At 36.8% G+C, this 18,842-nt stretch overlaps 1 protein-coding gene across 4 annotated transcripts in view; it reads left to right on the forward strand.

Annotated features, from left to right (window-relative positions):
• Positions 1–18,842, forward strand: part of PTGER3 (prostaglandin E receptor 3) — a 197,622-nt gene that overhangs the window by 22,491 nt on the left and 156,289 nt on the right. For 3 of the 4 annotated variants that reach the window (XM_059054654.2, XM_059054644.2, XM_059054679.2), the window contains exon 2: positions 14,389–14,568. In XM_059054654.2, coding sequence (XP_058910637.1) covers positions 14,389–14,568 — 180 coding nt within the window. Of the gene's footprint in view, positions 1–14,388; positions 14,594–18,842 lie in introns of all 4 variants that reach the window. The other variant, XM_059054672.2, reaches the window with a different exon arrangement.

Raw genomic sequence — 18,842 nt, forward strand, 5'->3', positions numbered from 1 at the left:
GAAGCCGATGCATCGGGGTTCCCTGATCCTCACGCAAGAGGCCGATAAGGAACCCCCAAAAGCGGAATCACACACATTTTATAAATAATAAATAAACAATAAATAAATAAACAATAAATAAATTATTTATAAATAATAAATAAACAATAAACATTTATTGTTTATTGAGTAACTACTATGTGTTAGGCACAGTTCTAGGTGCTGGAAATATAGTAGTTAAATAGGCAGACTAGTTTCCTGCTCTCAGGGAACATGCATTCTAGTGGAAGGAGAAAGTCAATCACTAAATTAGATGAAAGCCAGATTGTGATAAATACTGTTGAGAAAATAAAGCGATGTGATGTGATAGAGGGAGGCTGGGAAACTTTTGTAGATGAGGTCTTAAGAGAAAGGTGCATTTTAAATGAGAGGTAACATTTAAGCTGACATCTGAGTGAAAGGAAAGAACCAGGTATGAATGATCTCCAGGAAGAACATTCTAAGCAGAAGGAAGAGCAAAGGCCCTCACCTCAAGGTGGGCTCAAGGGATAGAAAGAAGTCCAGTGTGGCTGAAGTGAGATGAGCATGGAGATAGTAGAATGCCATGAATTGAGGTCAGAGACCATGTTGGGGTCCAGATTGTGTGAGGCCATGCAGAGGAGTTTTGATATGAGTTTAAGAGAACACTGGAAGACTTGAAGCAGGGGAGTGACATTATTGGATTTACATTTTTAAAAGATCCTTCTCAAAGCTGTGTGAAGACTGGATTGCAGAAAGGCCAGAGTGGGAGCAGGGAGACCAGATAGAAGGTGTTGAAGTTCTCCAGGTGAGGGACAATAACAGCTGAGGTTGGAGTGGAGAAGTGGATATGTTCGCATAGAGCATTTTGGAGATAAGAGTTTACAAGACATTCTGTGTTTTCTCTAATCCTTGTCCTGTAACTATAACAAGAAATAGGGTCCTGTCTTCCTCTCTGAGCCTCTGGTAGGGAGGTGGCTATCTGTCCACAAATGACTTTCCATGTGACTCCTTAAAATGGAAGTGACCTCTCCAGGCTTACACAGCTAGCAATGGGCAGATTTAGGATTAAGTTCTATCTAATGGGCACTATTTTTTTTTCTTCTGAGATGTGAATTGGAATAGTCAGAGAGAAAGGGAAATAAGCAAAGTTTGCTTATACAATAGTAGGATGTTATAAAAATCATCATCCCCAAAGAAGATCCAGACCAAGCTAAAGCAAGCTAGTTTAAGAAAAAAAAAGCAGGGGGCGGGGGGAGGATTTCTTGATTTACGTAAATTGCTGGGGGTGCCCAGAGTGGAGGTGGCCTTGTGGAAGACAGAAGCCAGGACTCTCTCTTTCTGTATCTCTCACTTTGACTTCTTGCCTGTGTCAGAATCTCCAATTCCGTCTCTGCTTCTAAGGAACCAAGCTAAAACATAGCTTCGCAGCCCATTGGCTAAGTCCTATATACTTTTTTTCAGAGCTTTTGGTTAATAGGTTTATATTTACAGCCTGCATGTAGGGGTTTAATTTTGCCTTTGTAGCAATACAGTATTTCAGTGACTATGTCTTCCTGAAGGACTGTTTCAACAAATTTATTTTCCTTCCTTCCTCCCTTCCTTCCTTCCTTCCTTCCTTCCTTCCTTCCTTCCTCCCTCCCTCCCTCCCTCCCTCCCTTCCTTCCTTCCTCTCTTTCTTTCTCTCTTTCTTCCTCTCTTCCTCGATTCCTCCATTTGGCCCTCCCAACCTCACTCCTTCTTTCTTCTTTATTATTATTTTTTGTAAGTACAAGAAACAGTTATACATGACGTAAAGTTTCAGGACCGCACTTCATCTTCAAAGACTATTGTGAGTTTTGTTAAGCTATGATAAAAGATTTAGGCTCAGAGAATTGTCCAGAAGTGAGTTAAGACTGTAATGTGAAGTTTCCAATGGTACAGAGGTAGCTGTATAAAGCTCTGAAAGCTCACAAATACACCATCAACACCACAGTGAGGCAACAGGAGAAGAAAAAAGAAGCTCTTTCTTGATTTTTCCATAAAGGGTGAATTGCAGTCTGGGTTTGATGTTAATCTGGCGACTTTCTCTGTATAAATCAGTGTATGTGCTAACAGCCAACAGGCTGGGTGGCATATTTTTGAATTTACTTAATGGTAATAATTTCCTCCAGAATAGATTAAGGATTTGCCTGGATCCAGAAGTAAATTTCTTAATTTCTTCACTTTTGTTCTATAAAAGATATTAGGGAACATCTTGATTTTTTTTTTCTTTAACATCTATTTGTAATTAAATTCTGCTGTAGATCCATTTCAGGAAGTACGGGAATATCCTCTGACATCAGATCTCTTGTCTTCTCCCTCAACTTCATTCTTGGTTGCAAACAACAGAATCTGACTCCAAGCACAAAGGCCCTATGTGAAAAGGATATCGGAGGGAAAGCTGGCAGGCCAGATTTGAAAGAGGCAGGACACAGACTATTCTAGATACTGAGCATCAGGCCACACTGCCAAGATCCTGCTGCAAAACAGTTTGCTGCGTGCTGCTAGGATGAACTATAAACTCCATTGCTCTTTGTGTCTCTGTGTCCTGGGGGCAAACCTGACTGCTTTCTGCCCCCCCCACCCCCGCTATATGAAGGGGTTACTAGAAGAGGGATCAGGCACGTGCAGCAGCTTGTTTTTGAAGTAGGAACTGATAGTGAGAGGTATATGCTGAGATTTCTCTCCCACCCAGAATATATAGAAAAAGTTCATCAAAATTGGGGCATTAATAATAAAAATGGGAGTTCACTGTTATCATCTAATTCATCCTTAGAAACATTATGACAGTAATGTTGTGTCTTTCGAGTCCTGTGTGTGTTGTGTGTATGTGTGTGTTCATGTCACTTATTGAGGAGTTGGAGTGTAGTGAGACTGGTGGAGAGGAAGCTGAAGAGACCCACAAAACAAAAGGACATTTATTGAATGCCTACTATATGCAAATACTTGAGAATTAGTTTATTATCTCATTTAATCTTCACAAATTTATCAGATTGGTATTTTTATCCCCATCTTTCAGTTGCACATACTAAAATTTAAACAATTAAAAAATTCTCCCCAATCCTACCCCTAGAAATTGGTAGCAGCTAGATTTTTTATGCTGTAATAATCTCTTTCACATTGGTTGTCTTTTCTTTATTAGTTTACTAAAACGTTTTCAAGTTACTTCATTGAAAATGTCACACAAAAAAGAACAGATTGATTGAGAATAGTCAATAATCACAGAAACTGGATGGGTCACATAATTACAGCGATTAAAGGTTCCCTGCAGTATCTTCATTCATCCATTAATTGATTGCCCTTCTTAGGAGCTTGGGTTTCTAGAGAGCATACTGTCAAAACCCCTGTAGAAATGACAAGAAATTTTGCTTGTCCTACAACAGACTGTTAAAGGATTCCATTCAACATGATACCTACAATTTAGGAGGTTTTTTCTGTTAAGGGGCAGCATCAATTTCATCCTGTCTGTCTCTTCAGGTTTAGAACACTCACATACAGTGGTAAAGTTTTACTAGGCAAACATTTTTCAGCTAGTACAATTCACAAATGTTATTCTTTTTGCTAAACTATTTATAAAACAAATAAAATTGTTTACTGAGTTCTCATTGCTTAGTGGGAAAGTGTTTGACTAAAGTCAAAATTAGAAAATTTGTTTTGACAGTGTTAAAATTTCTAGCATGATACAGTACAATTGGGATTCTTGCAAACCTGCTTTCGACTTTTTTTTTTTTTTTCTTATAGAGAAGAAAAAGAGCCTGAACCTTACTGAACCTTAGTGTGTTCACAGTGACTCTCTAACATGGAATTCAGGCACGTTTCCATCCAGCACCCTCTCACCCAGATTAAAAGGCTTCAGATTCCTTAGTTTAATCCTTAAATTCTTGGATTTGCCACATTTACCACTCATTTTCCATTCCTCCCCCAGCATCCCTATCTTCAGTCATAGAAATCAATCTGAAGTTCCTGGAATGACTAGCACAATTTCACACTTAGAAGTGTGAACTCTGTATTTCAAAACTCTCCAGAAGCTTCTGCTGTTTTAGGGGACAGAGCTTCCCTAATCCTGGAGACTGATTTAAATGCCCTGCTTCTATACTCCATAGTGCATGCACATACCCTTTTTATTTAATTATGCACAGTTATATTTACAATTGTCATAGTGTTTATTATGACTAAGGATGATTGCCCACAGTAGACAAGTGCTTGCTTTACAACAGGCACTGAGTTTAGCATTTCACAGACATAATCTCATTCTCTTCTGTCAACAACACTACAAGAGGATACTCTTATCTCCTTTTTCAGATGAGGAAATTGGTTTTGAGATGTTAAGTAACTTTCCCAAGGTCACAAAGTTAACAAAAAGCAGAGCTGACCTTCAAATCTAGATTTGTCTGACTTTATAGCCTATGTAATGAACCGCTAAATGAAATGGCCTCCCTCTTGTTAATATCCACTTATTTGTCTGATGTACAATAAACTGTAAACTGCTAAAGAGCAGAGACCTTGCCATATTTGTCTATAAATCTTCGTGGCCAATAGCAGGCACTCAATAAATGATCATGGAATGAATGAAGAAATGAAGTTGCAATAAACTAAAGAGGACGCTAGAGTTGGAATCAGAAAATTGAGGTTTAAATTTGGCCTTAAGAGTTTTACATATGTTACATGGTTTTTAATCTTCACATAAATTTTTCAAGGTAGAAGATATTTATCTATTTTATTTTATTATATTATTTTTTCATTTGCTGGGTAAGCAACTTGCTTTAATTCCCACAGTTGGTAAATGGTATTGAGCAAATCAAACCCAACTCTTTTTTATTCCAAAGCCACCAGTGCAGCTTGTATCTAATGAATAATGGTACTAATTTATACAGTAAAACTGTGAACATTTTTTAAAAAACATTACACCTTTCATTTGTTAATTTTTATTGTTTCCACATTGTTCTTAGTAATAAAAATTCTTAGAAAGACTGAAAAATACATGGGAGAAACAGCATTGTTTTTGTAAAACAAGAGAGAAGTTAATTAGAAGCAGTGGGTAGAAGCACTAGAAAACAGCTGTTCTAATGCCTGGTATCCAAAGAAGAAAAAACAGGATATTTGGAAAGGTGCCCTGGGGATAACAATTAAACAATTAGGAATTTTAGCAACAATAGGGAAACAGTAAGACTAACAAAGGAAGGGAAAAACATGCTTCGAAATATGCTCAAAAGTTTCAGTATATTTATGTTGCCCTCAGTTGTTTTTAGAGATGGTATAATATGGTGTCTTCAGAATAAAAAACATAACTGCAAACCCAGAGTTGGGGCAGCCTTCAGAGTTGATTAATCCAGAAGCTCAGCATTGTCATCAGGCTTGCCTCTTCTTTTGCAGTCTGGCCTCATCCTATGGCTTGTTCCCCTCAGGTAGTAGGATGGTTGCTAGTACATGCTTCCTAGTTCACCTCTAGCAGGAGAGAGAAGCCGTGTTTTTTTCTATGGCTCTCCCCTAAAAATGAAGAAATTTTCCCCCAGATGTCCTTAGGAAACTTCCTCATGGGACTCATTTCCTAGTATGGGGTCATATCATCATCCCTGATCCAGACACTTCCAGTAGCTAGGGATGGGGTCAGCCCTGATGCACTTAGTCTTCAATGAAAATAGATGTGCTGGGAGAAGCAGAGATGGGAGACTGGCTGTTGAACAGGCAACCAATAATGGACACTATAGTGATGACATCTATGCAGTTTAATTGAGAGAATACAGGTGGAAGGCCGTCAAAAAGTATAAAGCACTAGACCTGCACTGTCCCATATGATAGCCCAGAGCACTTGGTTATTGGACACTTGAATATGAATACTCCAAATTGAGATATAAGTGTAAAATACATATCAGATTTTGAAGATTAAGTACAAAAAGAAAGTAAAATATCTCATAATTCTATACTGATTACATGTTGAAATAATATTTCAGATATATTTGATGAATTTAAAAATATTATTAAAATCAATTCTACATGTTTCTTTTTACTTTTTTTTTAAATAAATTTTTATCTATTTATTTATTTATTTTTGGCTGCGTTGGGTCTTCGTTTCTGTGCGTGGGCTTTCTCCAGTTGCGGTGAGCGGGGGCCAGTCTTCATCGCGGTGCGCGGGCTTCTCACTGTTGTGGCCTCTCCTGTTGCAGAGCACAGGCTCCAGACGCGCAAGCTCAGTAGCAGTGGCTCACGGGCCCAGCAGCTCCGCCGCATGTGGGATCTTCCCGGACCGGGGCATGAACCCGTGTCCCCTGCACTGGCAGGCGGACTCTTAACCACTGCGCCACAAGGGACACCCTCTTTTTACTTTTTAAGATGTGGTTACTATAAAACTTAAAAGTATACATGTGGCTCACATTTGTGGCTTGAATTATTTTCTTTTGGACAGAGCTGCATGATCTTCCAATTGTTTTATCTGGGAAAACGACTTCAATAAGTATCTTTAGAGTAACACATACAAACAAAGCTGTTCTGGTTCAATGGGGTGGGGAGCTGGATATTTCCAAGTCCCAATAATATCTGTTCACTAATTCCTGCAAAATTATTCTTGAAAATATTTACATCAAATATAGGTTTTTAAATGAAATCAACAAAAGTCCCTAAGATAATAACAGGAATAATTTTACAGTTACTCCTATTAATTTTTTAAGATCTCCCCTGGGAAATTAGTACTGCAATAAAATTCCTCGGAACTCACAGGTTAAGGAGAGAGGGAGCTAATGGATTCAGGTGTTGGGATCTGTTTATCTTCCATAGAAGCCCATAAAATTCTCATAAGAGTTTGGCATTTGAGTCATGGGAAAAATAGATTTCTTCTTCATGTTTGCTTAATTCTGGTTCCTATTATTTACTTTGCTGTTGGACCAAATGGTATGAATCCAACTAAATCAACATATGAGAAAAGAGCAGCTGAATGGGGGAAAACACAGAAGATGAACAGGTTACAAGTTTCCATGTTCCTGCATTACATATAATATGAATTTAATCTTCTTCAAACTTTGCTCAAATCTGGTAAAAAATTGTAAGTGTTAACTATAATTTATGTGATTTTGTAAAGTCTGATTTCCTGAAAATGGAAAGCAGACTCTTTTCAGAAGAGCAATTTGAAAAATAAAGTTTATCATTTGTAATGCAAATATCACATGGTACTTGATGGTGTTCATCTGCCATCTACATAGTGCCTGAAAGGAAAGAGTGATTGTGAAGATGTATTACAAGGCTGCTACATAAACCTTAATGGAGGATGATGGAGTCAAAAAGGGACTTGTACCTCTACTGGACATGGCAAGTTACCATTCTGTCGTGTGTCATAGCCACATTCTTCCTCATTGGAATTCATGTACTAGCTAAGAGGTGACAGTGAAGAGACCTTTTATGCTTCCTTTTATTATATTTAACATCTGAATATTAATAATACCAAAACAATAGCACCTAATACTTACACAGTACTTACTATAAGGTTACAATACACATCCATATCTGTTAACACAGCAAACCTGGAAGGTGAGTGGGTTTCAGGCATCAATGTCTTCAGTGCTGCTACTTGGAAACCCAAAAGGATAGTCATCAAAAATTTTGGTTGTCACTTTCCCCCCTCACAAAGGCCAAGCAATAAAAGTGGAAGTTAAACCCAGTTAACACAGTTCTCTTTAAAAAGGTTGAGGCATTGGAGGCTGAGCTTCCTGTCACAGTCAGGAAATCATAGAAAGTTCTTCTTAATGTCAAAGGATAGAAGTAAGCCCTACTCTTGAAACAATTTTCATGTCCTAGAAGAGGCTGGCAATTAAACAACAATATAAAGTGTGTAGGAGTGATAAAAGTAGTCAAGAATTTTGCGAGTACGTATTACAAATTATCTGCTAGGCTTTTGGCAGGGGAAACAGCATATAAATTGATTTTTCAAATATACACAAAAAATAAGTTGGAATTAGTCAAGAACAGAAGAGGAGAGTGAGAGTTATAGAACCTAGATATCCACATTTATAAAAGTCTAGAAGAAAGAAGAACTGGCACTTTTAAAGAACTCAAAGAAGTTCAAAGTAATTGGAATATAGATAGATGTGGGAGTAACAAATGGTGAGAATTTAGGCTAGAAAGCACTACAGGAGCCAAATGATAATGAGCTTTCAATGCCCATTTTAAAGGGTTTAGACTTTATACTCAGGGCAATTAAAAGCCATTGAAAAAACTTTTCAAAGTGGAATAACACAGTCACATTTTCATTTCAGGAACATCTTGTAAACAGCACGGAGGGGCCCAGAATGGAGGCTAACGAATCATGTAATAGACTACTGTGGTAGTTTATATAAGAGATGATGATGGTCTGAATTTAGAGTCAATGGGAGTGAAAATGAAAGAAGTGATAGATTTTTAAAGTAAAAGTAATTGGAGAATTAGTGATTGATTGGATGTGAGGAATGTGACTAATGAGGTGGAATGAGAGAGAAAAAGCTAGACAGAGAGGAACATACAGAGATAAATAAATCAAGATGAACCAAGGATAACTCTTCAGTTTCTGTTTCAGGGGACTGGGTTTACTGAGACAGAGAAGATTAGTGGAGGAGCAGCTTTGAAGAAGATAATGATTTCAGTTTGAACCTGCCGAATTTGATGTGAGACATCTAGGAAGATCTGGGCTTTAGGCGGATCTGTTCTAGAAACCTATACAATAGTGCAGTAGCCTGGGGCTTAGGGAGAGGTATGCTGTGTAGATTGAAGGTGTTAATTATCCTTACCTCATTTTAATTTTCACAACTGCACTACTAGATGGAGAAGATGCTTAGTAAGCATGTATTAATCAGGTTTTAGAGAAGAAGAGAAATCAAGATTCAAAGTTAGGTAACTTGTCCCCAAACTAGATGCAGAGCTGAGTCAGATTTATGGCAGATCTTTAACTCTTGATCAGTGTGTTTGCCTAAGCCTGAACTTCTAAAATATCTCCTCCTAAAGTTTCATGAATTCTTGTCCCTTGTCTTCTTACACTGTCCACTTTCTAACTTTGTAGTTTTCCTCTCTCTTCCATTTCCCAAAAGACACATTTGGGGTTTTCCTGCAGAAGAGTTTTGTCTTTTGTTCCACATCTTTTACTTTTCGGTTTCTTTTCTTTTTCAGATTAAATCCTTATTCATTTTCCAGTTTTGCCCCAGAATTCATCAGAAAAAATTTAGCCATAGAAGTATATGTAAGAAACCATCCAGTCCAACCCCATGGTTTACTAGTAAATTTAATAAAGCACAGAGAGTAAATGACTTGCCTAAAGTCATAATTGGTGGCAGAGCCAGGGTAGGATTTGCTTCTTCTAATTCTTAGTCCATTGTTGTTTTGAAACATTTAATAAAATTGCATAGTAGTAAAGATGAAGTAATGCAACTTCTAGTAACTTTTCTTAATGTGTATGAACTGTTTACTTCCAACTTTTCCAGATCAAACAAAGAGGAGAAGTTTCTGAAACAAAGTCTAGAATGCTGAGATGATTTGGCAATCTGAGAACAGAGTTGTAATCAGATTGAAAAGACTACAATTATTTCTTAAATTTGCAGTCAAACTTCTCATGAAAGCCCTTCAAATTATGTAATTAAGTGGTTCAAAGCTTCCAGACTGGTTTCAACGTATTATAATGTAGCACATTTATCAAACTATACAGTGAGTTTCCAGTGCAGCAGAATAGTCTCCCATAGCCTGACAACCAGAGATTATGGAAAATAAAACATCATACATAAAAATTGTCTGTGAGGAAAGTTCTCTTACACATTATATTAGGAATAATCTCGAAATGCATAAAAACCATGTAATGGAGCCTAAGGGAAAATAAAAATGTTATTCCCTCCCCACAAATTAATTTTTCTGGGTTTTCTCATTTATCATCTTCAATAGATAGATGTAGCCTATAGCCCAAGGCATTTTTGAACCAAGAAATAAAGTACTGAAGGTTTTTAAATGTGTACTTTTAAATCCTACTGCAGTAAAATAAAATCCAAATGCAGAATATTAAAAACAGTCTTCCGGGCATTCCCTGGCGGTTCAGTGGTTAGGACTCCACGCTTTCACTTCCAGGGCCCAGGTTCAGTCCCTGGTCGGGGAACTAAGATCCCACAAGCTGTGCAGTGTGACCAAAAGAAAAAAGAAAAAAAAAAAAAGTCTCCCTGGTTAGTGTTTTGTACATTTAAAAGATCATTATCACTGGGGAAGGGACAAATCGGACAATTCTTCCTTTAGGATGGAGAAAAGTAATTGCCCTTGACACTAGGCAGGGATGGAGAATTTAGGGGTTTCTGATGTAGTTGTGTTCCTCGCTATCATGGTACAAAAAGAACTCTCTCTTCCTGCTGATAACCAGAGGAGAGGCAAGAGGCCTGGGAGAGTCATATGGAGCCTGGAGAAGATGCTGACAGAAGAGCGTCAGCTCTGTTTAACCACAGCTGGTCTCACGGCTCCCTTGACCAGATTGTTATATGAGGCTGTTTAGAAGGAGCAACTGTGCAGCGTGTTTGCTGAAAAAATAGCTTCAGTGGTGGCCAAGCATCCTGGTTTTTGTCTGTCCCTTCTCCCTTGTAGAATGGGGCTAATAGGAATAATCTACCAGAAGTCTGTATATTGATGCCAAAGTTTTTCTCCCAAAGTCTGATCGTCTAAAATATATTTGCAAAAATCCTCATCACTGTTCAGCTCCTTAAATAGAAGGACGTCTAATATAGGACACCTAATATCAAGGTGTCCACAGGGCTCTATTCCCTGCTGGAAGCTGTGCAGGAGCATCGGAGACTCCTTTCCTTGCTTTTTTCATGGATGTTAACTTGCATTTATATTTAAAATTAAACAAGAAATTAAGAGTTCTATTTCCATCCCTGCTGCCATTTGGAAATGGCAATATCATGCTCACTGCCTCTAATTCCAATTATCTTCATACTGCACATCTCATGAGTTCTGGGAAAGCTCGAGTGTGTCTTCCCATGTGCCAGCTATTGCTTACAGAGCTTGGTATCATAATTTCATAATCACTGCATTGTCAATAGGCAATTATGGGAAATTACAGTGGACTAGCCAATGTAAGGCATATGAAAGCTGTATTAGCCTAATAAAAATAATTTTAAATTATTAGCCTCATAAACATTAATTTTTAAACAATCAAGGAGGACTGTGTAAAATGACTGAAATCCCATTTTAATAAGTAATTTTGTGAATTTTCCTGATTATAAAAAGTTGGAGAAATCCAATACTTTATTTTGTAAAAGAAAATGAAAATGTAACCTAAGTGAGTTTTTAAATCATTCTAGATGAGGCTCAGAACACTTCCTGAAAGATGGTAAGTGGTCAAATATATTTAATTATTGGATGAGGTGAGGCACTGAAAGAGTTAGCACCAATAGCTTATAAAAAGAAGACGAAAGAATTAATAAGCATGTGTTTTTCTTAAAGGCAACTGAACTGAAAATATTGTTTTATACCTTTTAGTCAAAGACTGAGATCTAACTGATGTAACTTGAAATAACAGGAATGCATTTTTACATGATGCAAATATAGAAATTGAGATAATTTAGATAAGAGTTAGGATGAAGTTTACTTTTACTTTATTTATGTTAAAAAAAGTTTCCTAAGAAAGTGCACAAAGTAAGGAAAATTGCTAGGATATTTTATCTGTGAGAGAGAATAAGTCATTTTCAAGCTCATACCTCCCCATCCCCTTTCAGCATTTGTTGAGAACTCACTCTATGGGTGTATTAGTTTTCTACTGTAGCTCTTTAACAAATTACTACAAAGTTGGTGGCTTAAAACAAAACAAATTTATCTTACAGTTCTGTAGGTTGGAAGCCTGACATGGGTCTCACTGGGCTAATCTCAAGGTATGCACAGGGGGCTGCATTACTTTCTGGAAGCTCTGAAGAAGAATCAGACTTGTTTCCTTGCCTTTTTTTTTTCTTTTTCTTTCAATTTCTAGAGGTCATCTATAATTCCTTAACTCATGGCTCCCTTCCTTCATCTTCAAAACCAGCAACACCGCATCTCTCTGACCATTCTTCTGTGGACCCATCTCCTTCTGACCACAGCTGGAAAGGTTCTCAGATTTTAAGGACCCGTGTAATTACATTGAGCCTACCCAGATAATTCAGGATAATTGCCCCATCTCGAGGCCCTTAACATTCATCGCATGTGGGAGGTAGTGTTCAGTTCACAGGGCTCTGAGCCAGCATCAGAAGATACTAATGTAGATATATTTATTTTAAAAAATTTTGGTGTATAATAATTCATGTTTATTAATGAAGGGAATAATCAACTCCCTTTAAACAAAAGACTTTCCTAAATTGCTCGAAATGTTTTTATGTACATAAAAAATTTTAAATAATTTAATAATTGTTTAATAATAATTCCATTGCCTTCTGCAAGTCTACATATTTTACATAATCTAATTGTAATAACAATATAATTTTATATGCATGATAGTATCTTACATTCTGTTCTTTTCACTTACTTCATATATATATTATTAGGCAAACAGGCTGTATTCTATTAAACTTTACTCCTGATACTAGAGATTTATTTGTTTGCAGTTTCTTACCAGATTAGACAATTCTTCACTGAACATTCACATATTTGTCCAGCTTTTTCCTTTTATTGAATAAATCCCTTCGAAAAAATTTCTTTGAAAGAAATTACAAAGTCAGAATATATGCCTACCCATTTTTCTCTTCTTATTTGTTTATAGAGCCGTAATTTTGTTCACATATTAGGTGGTAAATTGGTCAAGGACCAGGGTGTAAGCCCCAGAGAATGTATTTGTCTTATAAGCCAAACCTGGAAATTTCCATCTCCTTTGCCAGTGATTGGTTTAAGAATTACCTGTGACTCAATTCTGTCCAGTAAGACCGAGGTGACATTTTTATAGCTGGTGAGGATTTGATCAGAGCCGAGATTTAGAATGCCGAATCTGTGTAGTGCTGACATCTCTTTGCACCATCGGGGTGTCTGTTATCACTATAATTCAGATGAGAGGACAAGCTGAACTAGGATGAGACTGGAACAAGAGCAAATGGCAGTGCAGCGGACAAGGCAAAAGAAGGATTTGAAGGTGACTCTGACGTGTCAAGCCAGGGTGACTGTGTAAGAAAGAAAGTGCCATTGTTGGGATAGTAAGTTTGTGGATGTTTGGGATGCCCAGAGATGTTGGGACCCCTTTAATTTGGGATGTGTGACCTGAGGACAGAACATCCAAATAAATGTGAGCCTTAAGAGAGGGACATTTTGGGTTCAATAGAAATGTACCGTGAGCAACAAATACAAGCCACATATATAATTTTAAATTTTCTAGTAATGCCATTTTTTAAAAAGTAACAAGAAACAAGTGATGCTAATTTTAATAGTGTACTTTATTTAACACACTATATCAAAAATATTATCATTTCATTAGTCATTACATATCCCAGCATCTCAATTTTCTCCAGCCAAGTTTCAATTGCTTAACAGTCATGTACGTCTAGAAAGACCAGTTTAGGAGCTGGTAATAAAGTCAGCACCTTTCTTTGTTTGCAGGTCATATATTCATTTACAAATGCTTATTGAACACCCTTTGCTAAATACTGGTCTAGGTACTAGTGAGGAAAAAATGATATAGTCCCAAATTCTGCCTTCATGGAGTTTACATTCTAGTGTGTGTGCAGTGACCAGGGAGAGACCATAAAAAGGTAAAATGCTGTCAGTGAACCTGAGTTTAAGTCTGGCTCAGCCATTTTACGTCATTAAACCTTGGTTTCTGCAATTGTAAAAAGGAGATGGCAATAATATTTAGCTTCTATTGTTTATTAAATGCATATGAAGAACTTGACACAGTGTCAGGCAAATTGTAAGGATTCAGCAAATGCTAATGACAATAAGAAGAAGAAGAAGAAAAAGAAAATATAACTACTATTTTCCCCTTTCTTGCTTCTATTTTTTCTTCTAGGTTTTTTTTTTCTTTTTTTCCAGTTACAACTACTGAAGTTTAAGATTACATATGTTTTGGTTTTTTTGAAGCATTGGCTCTCATTTAGGTGTCAACCTCCTGATATTTTCTGCAGCAAGACAGAAGACATTAGCTAATTTGGGGATGTGTTGTTTTCCAACTTCTTAAATCCCAAGAGCCAAGAGCCTGAGTACATGTACTTTTAAAAAATCTGCATCACGTTGAATAGGCAAAAATGTGGGAAAATCCAGAGGAATATCTTATATAATTCAGGGCTGTGTTCTGTGAGTATAAATGTTGCTTGAATTAATCATTTCAATCCAATAACCAATTTATTGTTGATTTATGTGCAAAGTATCGTGTAGGGGAGATGCATATGACTTTATTAATCTTTGGAATAATAATTTGTCCCTTTTTCTTAGATAATGATGTTGAAAATGATCTTCAATCATACATCAGTTGAGCACTGCAAGACGTACACAGAAAAGCAGAAAGAGTGCAGCTTCTTCTTAATAGCTGTTCGCCTGGCTTCACTGAACCAGATCTTGGATCCCTGGGTTTATCTGCTGCTAAGAAAGATCCTTCTTCAAAAGTTTTGCCAGGTAGCAAATGCTGTCTCCAGCTGCAGTAATAATGGAAAGAAAGTACAGACTAGCTCACTATCCAATGAAATAACACAGACAGAGGCATGAAAGAGAACTCTTAATCAACTTGCATGTTCACAGTTTTTGGCAACAAATAGCCCTAAACCTTACTGTGAATTTAGGCATCTCTGGCATGCCACTGTTTATGCATTGAAGTAGAATTTTTGATGTAAGGCTAAATGGTCTCAGAAGCATAAATAATCCCCTATGTGCAAGGGAAAATAGATTAATAATAGTCTAGTGTTTGGGGGACTCTGTCATTTGTCCCTGAATATGTGATTATTTATTAGGTGAAGACTTTTTTTCTATATAAATGATCTTGGACTGTGATGGGGGCGGGATGGGAATGGTTAATATTCTAGTATTCCGAATACATGGGGAATTTAATGCCCAGATCGTTGAAGACAAGGTTTGTTTTTGCTCAAAGACCTTGGCCTTCTGCTTTCTCTTTTACTCTCTCTCTTTCTCTCTGTGTCACTCTTATTCCCCTTACATTTTTTAAAAAGTTGAGTTATGATAAAAAAAAAATCTATAATATATCAACAGTGATCATTGGTACTGCTGTTATTTAAATATTGCTCAATATGTAAATTAGCTGCTAACCTTACAGAGTTTAAGTTTTGGTTGGGTGGGTAATTAGGTTTATTCATTATCTGAATAACAGTCAATTCCATTTATTTCAAAAATGACAGAGTTTGTGACCATCCAAATTGCTGAATGTTCTTCCTTTGTTTTTTTTTTTTGGTTTTTGTGGTACACGGACCTCTCACCGCCGTGGCCTCTCCCGTCGCAGAGCACAGGCTCCGGACGCACAGGTCCAGTGGCCATGGCTCACGGGCCCAGCCGCTCCGCGGCACATGGGATCCTCCCGGACCGGGGCATGAACCCGCATCCCCTGCATCGGCAGGCAGATTCTCAACCACTGTGCCACCAGGGAAGCCCCATGTTCTTCCTTTTGATTACATTTTTAATTCCTACAAGCCTGCAGAAGATTTGTAAAACTGTGCTTGGGAGTCAGTGAAGTGATTTTTCAAAATGCTATTTAAGGACTGATTTGAGCACTAAATATAGGTACTCTGGCTAATTATCTTCCCTGATTTTCCACCAAAATATTCTCCTCAGTATTTTGGGTATTTAAATACTAACTCTGATTCTAAGACCAGTAAATATTTTGAAGCTTCCATAAAGACTTTCTATAGTTTGGCCTAATTATAGGATTAGGAAATTAATAATATTGATCCCTCACAGCACTTTCTCTGCCCTCTTCTCAAAGTAGCTCTATCTAAATATTTATTCTTAAAATGTTTCTCTCAGGGTCTACATGTGTACAAACCTTGATAGCTAAGCTTGATATCTTTTTGGCACAAGTAGGCCACTACATTAAGTTTTGAGAATTACACTTAAGAAGAAGATTTCCCCAACAAACACAGCAATCTTTCAAATCAGACCCACATAAAATGTTCTTCATACTCTTTAGAGCATTCATTTTGCAAACTTACTAACATTTTCGCATGAAGACTTTAATTTGCTTTTTCCTTTATTGCTTTCCTAGTTTTAAGAAACTTGAGATTTATTTATACTCCTTTATAGTAACTACATTTGTGTTTGTGTTCAGTAAGCATTTGGGGAAGAATTAATTTTAAGAGGTACCAAATATCTATTAGATTAATATGTACACCACTCTAAGTCAATCAGGAGGAATCAATTTAAATGACCATGTCAAACTGAGTGAGAAGGCAAGATCTGCTGGGAGCAGAAATAGAGACACAGATGTAGAGAACAAATGTATGGACACCAAGGGGGGAAAGTGGTGGGGATGGGGGGTGGTGGTGGGATGACTGGGAGACTGGAATTGACATGTATACACTAATATGTATAAAAAGCATAACTAATAAGAACCTGCTCTATAAAAAATAAATAAATAAATAAAATTCAAATAAAAGAAAAAAAATCTGCTGGGAGCACTTTTGTAACTCATGATCATTCCACTAGTCTAGGTTTTGGACAAAATGATGATAAATAACCTATACTAAAACCCCACTATAAAACCTCTCTATGCCATAGAATTGGATTATCCTACAGGTCACCTCATGGAGGATGAAACAAAACTACATACTTTTTTCTCAGGAAAAAAGTGCACTTAAATGATCTTACAGTGAAGAGGTTTTACCTCTTGAGTGGTCCTCAGATCCTAGGTTTAGATATACACATAGTATAGATCCAAGTGGTATGAGCTTGACTGGGTTATTTCTTCCAGCACCTAGTACAGCACTTGGAATATAGAAAATGTTCAATGACTGTTTGTTCAGAGAATGAATGAATCATTATCTGCCTAAGCCAAGTGCACATTGGTGGGGCCCCACAACGTGGTTGAAGCGCTTCATGCCATTACAGACCATCAAGCTGATAGAGTGAATGATCTCTGCTTGTTTAATTACAGAAACACAAATTTATCTTCAGAAGTGCAGTGTCATATTGCTGCATAACAAAGTGCATTATTTGTATTAATAATTTAAGAGACTGCTCCTCCCAAGTGGTAATTGAGATTATTGTCAAAGAAATATCACTTTTCATCAAACCACAGAAATGCATAAAGACAAAACAGCCTAAAACTCATGCTTAACTACAAAACAAATTCCTGCCCAGGGATACATGGTAGTTGTGGATGATGGCAGTTTTTGAACAAGCTTGAAAAGGAATCTTAAAAAAAAAAAAAAAAAAAGAAAGAAAATGGTTCTGAAGAACCTAGGGTCAGGACAGGAATAAAGACGCACATGTAGAGAATGGACTTGAGGACACAGGGAGGGGGAAGGGTAAGCTGGGACGAAGTGAGAGAGTGACATGAACATACATACACTACCAAATGTAAAATAGCTAGTGGGAAGCAGCTGCATAGCACAGGGAGATCAGCTCAGTGGTTTGTGACCACCTAGAGGGGTGGGATAGGGAGGGTGGACAGAGATGCAAGAGGGAGGGGATATAGGGATATATGTATATGTATAGCTGATTCGCTTTGTTATAAAGCAGAAACTAACACACCATTGTAAAGCAATTATACTCCAATAAAGATGTTAAAAAAAAGAATTAATGAACAGGTAAATAATTGAAACAAGTAATTCTGGTAAGAAAGATCTGGAGATAAGAGGCTATCTTTTTAGTAGAGACTTTAAAATATTATTGTCAAAAAAAAAAAAAAGGAGATGGAAAAGGAAGAATTAGGTAAACAGCATGTGAGTTTTGTTATGTAGGCAGCCATTTATTTGCACATGGAAAACCTGATAAGAAATATAAGTCCTAAATGATATCAGCCTTTGGATGATAGCTGGTTAGATTTCAGAGATGTTGGTCATAGGTCCTAGATTTGGTTAGGAAGTAAGCATCTAAAGTCACTGCAGAAGAGTATGTCAGTTTCCACGTTTAAGTTCATTGGCCTTTAAATTCACTCGCATATACTTAGTTTATCCATGCATATATCTGAGCAGGAAAAAAATGCATGCATAAATTATGAGAATTCCAAAACTTCTCAGTATTGGTTAAAAAAGAAATAGAGACCTAGGAAACTAAATAGAAAGTAGTGAGTGAATGCAATGTAGAAATATATGTAATGTCAGCTGTCGTAGATTTTACGAAGCAGTTTTGATTTTCCAAACAGTGAATTTATACCGCTATGTTGTGTCACAGAAGAGAATGAGGACATGTCAACCAATTAGAACAGTTTACTTTTCAAATAAAATAAGTATAGTGGATATCTTTAAAATATTTTAAATTGAAGAAGCAAAATGTGTTATCCCAAGATTTATCAAATTTACCTAATGCTATATATGAAGTTATTTTAAGTAAGCATAAGCATTTAATCATGCCAGATTTAAATGATTGTCAATTTAAAAGTGCACATATATACTGAACACTTCTTTATTGTATAAAAGACCTCTTGACCATGTTATGGAATAAAATTGTGGAAGCTCATGTAAAAGTTAACTATAAAAGACCCTGTGACCACACTGGCATTGAGTAATAGACAAACTAAAAACTTTGACAAAACAGTATTTTAATAAGGTGGACAATCTGTGGCAGTATTCTAATATTAAATTTTCAAGAATTAGGAATTTTGTTTATTTAATACTTTATATGTTTTTGTTGGTTTTGACCCCAGATTAGTGATCTGCTTTCAGTCTTCCCCATGTCAGTTATCATAGTTCTTTGTATTGGGATTAAGTCAGCTACAGAAAATT

This window comes from Kogia breviceps, chromosome 1 (genome assembly GCF_026419965.1).
Source record: "Kogia breviceps isolate mKogBre1 chromosome 1, mKogBre1 haplotype 1, whole genome shotgun sequence".
In the NCBI taxonomy this organism is placed as follows: Eukaryota; Metazoa; Chordata; class Mammalia; order Artiodactyla; family Physeteridae; genus Kogia; species Kogia breviceps.